The 10774-nt window shown below is 48.8% G+C and overlaps 4 protein-coding genes across 4 annotated transcripts; 2 read left to right on the top strand and 2 right to left on the bottom strand.

Moving 5' to 3' along the window:
* Positions 1 to 177: 177 nt before the first annotated feature.
* TrAFT101_007547 (uncharacterized protein) lies at positions 178 to 2328 on the bottom strand (the record flags this gene model as incomplete). Its single annotated transcript, XM_024900572.2, has 3 exons — positions 178 to 1331; positions 1401 to 1626; positions 1738 to 2328. 3 exons carry the CDS (start codon positions 2326 to 2328, stop codon positions 178 to 180), a joined length of 1971 nt encoding a protein of 656 aa, XP_024759354.1.
* Positions 2329 to 5521: 3193 nt separating this feature from the next.
* TrAFT101_007546 (uncharacterized protein) lies at positions 5522 to 7064 on the top strand. Its single transcript, XM_024901997.2, has 3 exons — positions 5522 to 5603; positions 5659 to 6706; positions 6767 to 7064. The coding sequence occupies exons 1-3, from the start codon at positions 5578 to 5580 to the stop codon at positions 6785 to 6787; spliced, it is 1095 nt and encodes a 364-aa protein (XP_024759355.1). The 5' UTR covers positions 5522 to 5577; the 3' UTR covers positions 6788 to 7064.
* Positions 7065 to 7322: 258 nt separating this feature from the next.
* On the top strand, positions 7323 to 8932 carry TrAFT101_007545 (uncharacterized protein). The gene has a single exon (XM_024908457.2). The coding sequence runs from the start codon at positions 7546 to 7548 to the stop codon at positions 8761 to 8763; it is 1218 nt and encodes a 405-aa protein (XP_024759356.1). The 5' UTR covers positions 7323 to 7545; the 3' UTR covers positions 8764 to 8932.
* Positions 8933 to 8950: 18 nt separating this feature from the next.
* Positions 8951 to 10137, bottom strand: TrAFT101_007544 (uncharacterized protein; the record flags this gene model as incomplete). Its single annotated transcript, XM_024906086.2, has 2 exons — positions 8951 to 9755; positions 9857 to 10137. The coding sequence occupies 2 exons, from the start codon at positions 10135 to 10137 to the stop codon at positions 8951 to 8953; spliced, it is 1086 nt and encodes a 361-aa protein (XP_024759357.1).
* Between the last annotated feature and the right edge of the window lie 637 nt (positions 10138 to 10774).

Here is a 10774-nt window from a genome sequence, read left to right as displayed (position 1 = left end):
ATACTCCCCACTCCATGCTTCTTCTTTCACTGTTATTCTATAACTGCTGAACAGATCAATTCCTTCGGGAGGCTGATAAATTCGACGAAACATTGCTTGCGCTTGTAGGGGTTTTTGGGGATTGACACATAGTGCGTATGCCGGGCGAATATCCCAGAATAACATCATTTAAACCCCTCAAACAACATCTTCTATAGTCACAGACTTGGCTCGCTGTCGTACAGCTTTCTTGCTAACAGCGTATTCCAAGTCGGCCGTCCAGAAATGCGAAATTTCCGCCTGGGCGCATGGCAAGGTGCCATATAAAAGAGCAACCGCAGGCACCAGGAAATAATCGATAAAATTCTGCTTCAGAGAGCGATGAGAAAAGCACATGCCATCGGCCAACCCGGCTTGGGCCATGTCCCTCTCGCGGGCGCTCACGCAGACTCGGTGGAAGCTCTCGTAGATGAGCATATAGACTGCCACCTCCACGAGCCCCATCGGCCGGAGAACTTTGCAAGTCGAAAAGATCCACGACAAGTTGTTGGGGTCTTCACCACCCTCTGTAACCCATGTGTACAGAGTAGATGCAACCACCAGGATCATCATGTGAAGGGGCAGAAAGTGTGCTTCAAACAGACGGTGAGCCAAGTAGAAAATGTGTTCCCAGTGAGGCTCTTTCAGTGTGTCTCTCGTTATATCAGAGAATGCGTCATTCTCGGTTGGAAGCTCCGAGCCTGCCTCAAGCTGGGCTTCGGGAAAATACCCATCAAGGCTGTCGCCACGGCCAGTCTTGTGTAAAGGACGGAAAGCTCTGCAGGTGTGCTTCCTGTCTTTCCACATCTCAAAAGCTTTGCGCAATGCAAATCCGCTGTCCAACGCACCCCACATGTGCCGAATTGCCTGCTTATAACGGGCCTTCATGTCCATCAGCGCGCCTCGAAAGCCACCATTCCCACCTCCAGACACGTTGGTCTGGCTAACGGGGCTGAGCACTGTGCGGCAGGTAAGGTGCCCATTCACAGCGAAGAAGCATTTGATAAACATATGCAGATCTTCTCCAATGGCCTCAGAGTCACAGTCCCAGCCACCAACACGGTCAACTAGCTCTAACGGCAGGGAGTATACAGATGTAGGAGGGGCGATGACAGAGCTGCTGTACAGACCAGACATTCCGGCGGCGCACCAGAGAATATCGGCTACGCGAACAATAGCACTGACGCTGTGGGCATTCCTGTCGAAAATTATAGGAGCAGCGTATAGGGTCGTGGAAGCTGTCTCTTTATAGATCGTATCCATATGCATATTGGAGATTTGGGCAAAGTATCGCGACGAGAGGTGGCTGTCAGCTACAAGTATATAATCAGCATACGATGCTATAATTTGAAATATCTCATTATAAATTAGCAATAACATACCGTCAATACCAGTAACAATGACATTCTTGCGGATAGACATTGTATAGTTGGAGCTGAGCTTGCGGGCCGCCCAGGCCAAGTTGCTGCCCTTGCCGGCAGCTTCGCCGGGAATATCTGCCGGATGCAGCGTATAATCAATAGATCGGAACTTTTTCACATAATGCTGGACGAGGCTCAAAGCCTTTGATTCCACCCCAGCTTCTCTTAGTTCCATACCAAGGTAGACCTTGAAGCAGCGCATGACCAATTAGCATCTAGTTCACGCCGCCAATCATGCCGCACAACCACTCCTCGCGCAGTGACAAGGGAGTGATGCTGAGGCTTTATTTCGACTTACATCGTAGCAACTGTAAGCTTGAGGGTGAGAAGCTAAGACGTCCAGAGTCTCTCTGAGAGTTTCCATCTCTTCTTTGTAGTTGGGGATGACGATGGCATGGATGACGGGGCTGCTCCGGGCGCTATCATTACCTTCGGCGAAAAGCTCGGATTCGGAATCAGTGAATTCGCTTGCCGTTGAAAAAACATTGTCGCTGTCGCTAGAAGATAACGTCTCTGAACTGGTGATCGAAGACGAAGAGCTTTGGCGGCGAAGGCCAGAGGTTTTGTAATCTTGAAGAGCTCTGCTTTGCGCAGATTGTTTAAGTAACTTTGTAATGGCCCAAATGGACCAACAAGCTCGTAGAGGGAACAGGGCAACCAGAAAATGGATCAAGAGGCAATAGTAAGCGAAGATGAAAGTCCATATACCAGCACCGGCAGCGGTGGTTTTTGAAGAATAACTTCCATCTTTGGTACTTGCACCCCTATATACGATGAATCCGTAGTTTTCAACCATCGACTCTCGGGATATAACCCAATATGAGAGGCCAATCAATGCCAACATGCTTAAGCCGCCTGCGCAGCGGGAGCACCAGGTGAAGTGGCCCATTGTTTCTGGATCTGGTGATCAAACAAGAGAAGACCAGAGGGTGATGGATAGAAGGAGATCAAAGGAATATCCCCGGAAAGTTGAAGCTTCAAAGAGGCAGCATACAACTAGGGAATTGTCATAAATGCCACATTCAAAGATGGGAAACAAGAAGAGGAAAGAAACCTTGGAGAGAGAGACAGACTAAAAGAAAAGACGTTGTGGAGGGATCAGCCAAAGAAGGGACCCAGCTCGAGTCATAATCAGCTGAAAGCCATGGACATGGAGGAGCTTGAATCTAGGGTGCGAGTTGGAGGGTCCACACAAAAGCCAGAGCGGTTTATTATGAGATACAAGCAAATATAAATCCACGGTATAATTACGAGAAGTCTTGTTCAAAGATAGGGGTGGCCGTTGTTCCGCCGTTGCGAAGTACTAACGCATACCTTGGTGATGGCTTCTTTTTTTTGTTATCCATGATCAGTCACTAGCAGGCATACAAGATAGGATATGATAGGAGCTAGTTGCGGTCTTCGAACACGCGTATGGAAAGAAGCAATCAGATTCGCTGAGACACTGACCCCCCATATAGGCCCTGGACCCTCTTGCTTGTGCTCATGATCCCAAGTTACCTATTTAGTATCAAGCTAGCCATGCACTTAACCATGTACCGTGTGGTTTGCAGCAGCCAATGCATTTGCTGATCTTCTTTTGGTAGAGATATTGCGCAGGGTAGATGATGAAGAATATCTATGCTTCACCTATCTCATACTTAGAGTTTACTGCACCAAGTCGTATCTGAGAGGGCTTTGGTATGTTAACCCTTCCCTTCTAGAGAGAGACCGAAGGTAAAGATAGAGGAGTGCAGCCTCCAACGATGGGGGATTTGCAACAACACCCTATAAAGAGATGCATAGACTTGTGCAAGTCCAGCACCACTGCTGAAGAGCTCAAACTAAGTATGTCACTTACCCACAGGCTAGAAGTCGCGCCATTGTTATCGTGACTCTCCGCAACAAGACAAGGTGGGAACAGGGCTTAATATCCGGAATGCATGCCTGCACAAAGTACATGCCGCCTACTCAGTGAGTATGGGCATTATTATCCCGAAGAATATGGGCTAATTTCGAGGTATCAAGTACAAAGCAGCCATCTTTCATGAAAGACCGCTGGGTCTCAGCTATGACGTGAGATGATAGGTCATTCAGGAGGCTTATGCTGAGATTCGAATAACACACCCCAATAGAGGAAAGAGTCTCATATTCTAGTATGATTATAAGATCTCAAGGGAACTGAGAAGGAGAAATAAAAAGGGAAATTAAATTATGCTTGATATGGAACAACACTTCTTATACATGAGCCAGAACTTCGAGCCAAGCCTGTAGATTGCTGCTCTCAGCAGTCACCTATTTATGTCACTCCAAGGCGTTCGCCCCTACCGTCTGCAGTCCTCTAACGTTTAGCAAATCCACAGCTACCTCATACTAGCAGTTCCATGGATTTGATCCCCATCGCTTTGAAGATCGTCTAGACACCGGCTCCGCTCTTAATCTCGGCTTTAGCACCGCTCGCGTGCTGGCTCGTCACTCCAAAACTACATGTATGTGCAAACTAGTAGTGTACAACGGCGCAGACTTCTGGACCAACCCAAGGGCCACACGGCCCGGCATATGAAGCCCAATGGACGGTGGCTGGTTTTGAGAGCGGGTCAGCAGCGAGTCGATGGCTATTTTCTTCTTCTCTTCTTTGCTAGCAAGACGAGGCGCCTGAACATCAAATGCAGCTCCCCTTTTGGCCCGCTAAGAGAGATCGGCGTTTGCAGATTGTCCTATTACAGCGCGCCCTCGACGCATGCCGTGCGAACCCCAGAATAACGAGCGTTGAACAATGGCGGATTGCAGAAAAGCCACGAGAATTCTAGGCGCTTGAAGAGGATCCTTCTTTTTACACGTACTCATAGCTAAGAGTAGCAGTAATGGTCACCCGCCTCAGTAGGTGACTTAACGTCTGATATACGCTGCTACATGTTGCACCCTCTGACCCTAGCCTTATGCGGGATTGGTCTAAATGGCGACTCCATTGCAAAGCACTGCCGAGGAGATACGCGTACCGAGTACAATACGCATCTCGGTTTAGGAGGTTGATCATCGCAGAAGTTTATGAGGACTCCTTGCTCAGCCGTAAAAGAATAGCTTCTGAGCAATATACGTCCCCTTTAGCCGGCGAGTTGAATCAAGCAACTGGAAATGAAGTGCTGTACGCTACGCCATCACGAGCATCAGATAGATATTGGACTTCTTCAACCAGGTATACCGGTGTCCATCATTACGCGTCTACCGTGGAACCATTTGTCTATCAGTTTCAGCCTCCTTAGACGGGCCCAGAAAAGCTGTTAATCCTGCCCACTTCGGTGACATCTCTCCTTCGGAGTTACGAGTCGATATCCATCAAGTGTTTCAAGTAATGTTAGAAGACAAATCGATAGACCAGAAATTTTATTGGCCAGCTGTGTATTAGGTGTATAGTTATCTGCCATTACTAATGCGTAGATCATTCAACACGCAAGTCTTGCGAGATACAGACACCCACCTTAACATGTAGGGCCAAGTAAAATCACGTATAGGTATGCACCCTCGCACCTATTAAATACCTACATCAGCTCATTCTTGCGCCACGGCACCCTGATGATCACAAACCAAGAGTTTATTTACAAATCGTCTAAGGGGAGAATTTTGCGAGAAACATGCTATCATGAGAATCGCCAAAATACTATGACGGTTGGAATGAGTAGCACGGTTTCGTCGTGAGAAGTCACTACCTAGCTCACATATGTAGGTATTACTAGGGATCAATGTGCTCTAATAAAGACGCTGAAGTTATCATTGAGATTCTGCATAAGAATCGAAGCGATGTATACCTACTAGGCAAACAATGATTGGAAGATGGGCACATGTGTTTGGATAGGCTCATCTTGCATTTGAAAGGCTTGATTGCTTCGCCCAGTAAAGCGCCACGACGTTAGCGAGGATTTACAGGGGCTTTCCCGCCGCCTTCAACGTTCTTAGCCTCTTTCAGGCCTGTTTTGGCCAAGCCAGACAGCACTTGCTTTTCCATCCAATCACAAAGCGCGATAAGACTAAATACCCCGCTTTAATATTTTTTTGCCAGCCCAATCTTCGCAATCAGTTTCGAGGCTTGAGTGCGCAGAACCAGATCTCTCTACATACAGAAAGCGAATAGAGCCGCCTGCGCTCCAACAAGGTCAACACAATGGGGCTGCTTGCTGAGTCAAGGACGTATGTTATTTGCAGGCAAATTCACCAACACATACAATCGCTAATATCAATCCAGGCGCCGGAGAATCCAGCACGATCCCAACAACACAAGATGGACTCGCGACACCACCACGTTCGGCCAGAAGATGCTGAGATCACAAGGCTGGGAGCCCGGTCAGTTCTTGGGAGCCAAAGATTCAGCGCACTCTGAATTCCACACCGCTGCGAATGCGTCGTATATTCGGGTCTCGCTCAAAGATGACATGAAGGGTCTTGGCTATAGCAAGTCCAAGGAGGACGAAGTCACCGGTCTCGACGTCTTCTCCGATTTATTGAGCCGCCTGAACGGAAAATCTGAAGCTGAAGTGGAAGAGAAGCAACAAGCCAGACTGCAGGTTAAGATGCACGCTTACGTGGAGCAGAAATGGGGTCCAATGAGATTCGTGCGAGGAGGTCTGTTGGTTGGTGATGTCATGGAAGAGGAGAACGACGAGTCAAAGGGCAATTCGGATGAATCAGAGAGTTCTTCTGAAACAGACAACAAGAAATCCAAGAAGAGAAAAGCGGAAGCTCTGAAAGACGAGGATGGGCAATCGGCAGATGAAGAAGACGAGAAGAAGAAGAAGAAGCAGCGAAAGGAGGAGCGAAAGGCTAAGAAGTCGGCAAAATCTGATTCAGCCGAATCCAGCGACTCGGAGAAGGCCAAGAAGAGGGAGAAGAAGGAGAAGAAGAAGGAAAAGAAAGAGAAGAAGGAAAAGAAGAAGTCGAAGAAAGAAAAGGCCCTAGCCGAAAAGGAGACCAGTGAAGATGCTACAGAATCAGACGATGCAGTGGAGAACCCATCATCGTCTAACAGTGGCTCAGAAAAGACAACGAGCTCTAAGAAGGATAAAAGGGAGAAGAAAGAGAAGAAGGACAAGAAGGACAAGGATAAGAAGAAGAAGAAGAAGGATGCGGACACATCTGACACAGAGATGCCCGATGCGACCCCCTTGGATTCGCGTTCTGGGACGGCTACTCCGATAAGTACAGGCACATCAACACCAATGAGCCGCAACTTTGTCAGATCTCGATTCATTGCCCAGAAGAGAGCTGCGTTCGCAGATACCCAAGCATTAAAACAGGTAATTATACACCTTGCCCCCTTTTTTCCAAAGAAAACTAAATTGCTAACAAAACATTAGATCTTCATGGTGAAGGCATAGAAGGGTAATCAATTCTAAGCGTGGCGTTGATTTAATAAAAAGTCTTTTGCACTTCATTCTCGATTGCTCGAAGGGCTTAGCTTAGATCGGAAATCTTTTACAAAGGCGTAGAGCAGAAGATTCTGGTATAATTGCGTATAGAGCATTGTTGGCGTTGTATATACAAACGGAGGTGGGCCGTCAGTTCGGAAACTTTGCATATAGTTATTGGTATTTTATTGTTAAAACATAACCTTTGAATTTTCACCCGAAATAGTGCTTGGAAGATGAGTGAGGCTACATCAAAATCAGTTCAGCAGCCAGTGATACCAAAAACTGCAGTAAAAGAAAAAGATATATTTATCGTATAGCTCCAACCAAAGATTTCTACGAATAGCATAATGATATATATATATATAATTACTTTATTTATCTATATATTCTATATATATATATATATATATATTCTGCATCTACATATTCTCGTACAATGATTAATCCCTGAAATGCTGCTCTCGACGCTCACTAGCTACTAGTGGGTGCAGTTTTGCGCTATCCCAAAATTGTCCACCGCTTACCCTTCCGAGCCACGGAAAACCAATCCGCCGGCAGAAAACAATAATTTTCCTCGACTCCATGCAAACACCAAAAAACTTGCGATCAAAAGAACACAATATAATACCCCCCATCCACAAATACCAAAGAAAAGAGAACAATTTCAATATACAAGCCGACAACACTCCATAAACAAAGAGGGAAATTAATTTAAAAAGACAAAAATGTCGGGCTCCTCGCCTGAATTCCTCCGATTCACCGGCCACCGGTCCTTCACCCGGCGCCTCACCATCGCAACCCTCACCGGCCGTCCCATCCACATCTCCAAGATCCGAAGCTCCTCACCCACGAACCCGGGCCTCGCCCCCCATGAGGTCTCCTTCCTGCGCCTCCTCGAGGCCGTCACCAACGGCAGCTCCATGCAAATCTCCTACAGCGGTACCACAATCACATACCACCCGGGCCTCATCACGGGCACAATCGCCGGCCTGGGCGCCGCCGAGGGCGACGTCATCGAGCACAGCATCCCCGTCACCTGCACGAGGGGTATCACCTACTTCCTCCTGCCGCTGTGTCTGCTGGCGCCCTTCTCAAAGGCACACATGAACGTGCGGTTTTCCGGCCCCGGCGTTATCACATCCTCCACCGAAACGGGCGACGTCTCAGTCGACACGTTCCGTACCGCTATTCTCCCTCTCTTCGGCCTATTCGGCATCCCTCCCGCGCGAATTGAGCTCCGAGTTTTGCAGCGCTCCTGCGCTGGTCCCGGCGGCAAAGGCGGCGGCGGCATCGTCGAGCTTCGCTTCGCCAGTCAAGTCCGCTTACCCAAGACGCTGCATCTCAACCGAAGCCCCGGCCGAGTAAGGAAGATACGCGGGGTAGCTTACTGCACTGGTGTATCTGCCTCAAATAACGCACGCATGATACATTCTGCCCGTGAGATCCTCAACCCGTTCGTCACGGATATCCACATTGCAGCACAGTACGATCAGGCCCCGTTGGTGCCTACAGGAGATAAAGCAGGCAGCAAGCGAAGACTGGGCATTGGTTACGGCCTGAGCTTGGTGGCAGAATCTAGCTCTGTGGGTGTAATATACTCTGCAGACGTCGTCGTGCTGCCTTCTGGAGGAGAGGTCCCCGAAGATATTGGAAAGAGATGCGCCTACCAGCTACTAGAGACCATTGCAAAGGGCGGCTGTGTGACCCCGGTATCAGCAGGTTCCGTGCTTACCCTGATGGCTATGGGCTCCGAAGACGTTGGTAGATTAAGAATTGGCAGAGATATCCTCGGTACAGAGGAGCTGGTTGAGCTCGCAAGAGATCTGAAGACATTTGGCGCTAGCAGCTGGGGTTTGCGGGACGTTGAGGAAGACGACAGCGGGGATATCATCGTTTCAGTCAAGGGCACTGGTGTCGGTAATGTGGGAAGGAAAGTCGCCTAAGCTATTTAAATTAATCAATGGGAAAAGATGCCATGTCCCCTTGTCTTGCTTTGGCCTTTGGCGAAAATTACAGCGCAATATAGACAGTCTGTGAAGGCTTTGCTTTTTTTTTTTTTTTTCTTTTTTTTTTCTGATAAAAGTTGAATTACCCGTTCCGTAGGTATATATTAATATGTACATACATGCCCTAGTTGCTAGGGCGAGTTATTTGATTCCGAAGAGTAGCACCTCGACGACGAGTCCGTATCCTCGCCATAGTTGCCCGATAGCCAATAGCCTGGAGAGACAAGGCAGTTGAGCCTCCAGTCTTCATCAAGGCCGTTTTCATTGTATGAATTACATGATATTCGTTGAGCACAGCGTTTCCGGAGCTCATAATATCGGATAAGTGTGTTCTCAGTGATTCGTCGTTGGAGTTATCCCCAGCTGCAGCTACAGGTTGCTCGTAGCGATCGTAGCGTTCATCTGTTCCTTCGCCATTCCCTTCGCCATTGCCCTGTCTATCAAGCTGCTGCAGCTCAATCTCATCCGTCTCGTTGACCGTCACACCCGATTCATGTCGTGAAACTCCTCGCTCTTCTGCGTCGAGATCTTCGGGGGAACGTCCTGGGATAGGTTCCAGAACTCGATTAGAGAGTGGGCGGAACGTCTTGAGCGCAACTCGTAACCCTTCTCGCTGGTTGTGTATCGAAAGCATCAGAGACTGGATAGCAAGGATGACCAAGTCAAACAGTATATAATATAGTCTATAGCCGGAAGGCATTTGCCCGACGAAATCGATAATCATCCCCCCATGTTGATATCCTCGATGATAATCAGGTCCTAGAGGAAGTGAACCAAAGAGATGCAGCAGCATGCATATCAAATTGGGCACTAGTATCACAAAGACGTGTATATGAGTGGCCGGCATAAGTAGAGCGAAAGATTCGTCTTTAGGGGAGAGGTACATGTATTGCGGTACGGCTCGCAGGAGGAACATAAGCATAGAACATCTATGTCACACGGATTCGGGTTAGTTTGTGAATTCCTCCTAAATGAAACCAATGAGGGCCATTTTGGAATAGCGAAGAGGGAGGGAAATATGACGACGCACTCCATATAATACATAGAGCTCAGCTCGGCAAAAATGACAAGATCGAGTGTCTTGAGCAGATGTGTAAGAAATCCAAGCTTCTTGGCTAGTCCTGGATTCTGCTTCTTCTTGCTTCTCCTCTTATGCTGCCGGCCATTACTAGACCTCGAGCGCTGCCGTGACCGAGGGCGGTCGTGGGCATCTGCTTCCGCATCGTTGGTGTCGTTGTTGGGTCCGATGCCAGGTGGTGAGAGCCGGTCGGAAATCCGCGCGGAAGAGCTAGGCGCAGCATCATTGTTCATAGTCGCCTATCATCATCCGGCTCGACTGAGGGGCTTGCTCTGCATCGAAGCAGGCCCAGGGATGGCTTGAGCTTGGAAAATAAGCAGTCAAGCAGTCTCTATCTTTGTCGGCGTCACAGGATTTGTGGAGCGCTGGCTTGGACGGTAGACAGTTGCCAGATAGCTAAAAGGTTTGGCGAGCAGCAAGCAATGGGTGATGGTCGCGCCTATTGAGCACTTCGGCGGATGGTGGAGTCATGGACAAACAGCTTATTCGTCACACAAGAGGTTCCTGGTGGCTTATCCGAGCAAGTGCTCAGGATCAACATTAAATCCGGCCGACAGGTCTGCGGGACCTTCGGTACGTACTCCGCGGCGGGCGGCAGGCCCTCCCCCGCAAAACAGGGTCTCACCTGCCCCACGCAGCTCCATACGGACCGGTACATGTACATCGGCAACCACGAATGACAACACCAGGAATGATGGACTTTGTACACGCCCGAGCTGGCAGCCCTCGACGTCACAGAACGGTGACGCTATGGCCAAACGCGCCACAGAAGAGGAGTTTGGCAGGGGAACGATGCCGATTGCGAACACATGGTTCGATGCGCACAGGGTCGTTGCGTTGTGCCAGCGTGTAGTTCCACCCTCGCTCTGA

The sequence above is a fragment of the Trichoderma asperellum genome, chromosome 4 (genome assembly GCF_020647865.1).
Source record: "Trichoderma asperellum chromosome 4, complete sequence".
In the NCBI taxonomy this organism is placed as follows: Eukaryota; Fungi; Ascomycota; class Sordariomycetes; order Hypocreales; family Hypocreaceae; genus Trichoderma; species Trichoderma asperellum.
This window is presented reverse-complemented; position numbering and strand designations above follow the sequence as displayed.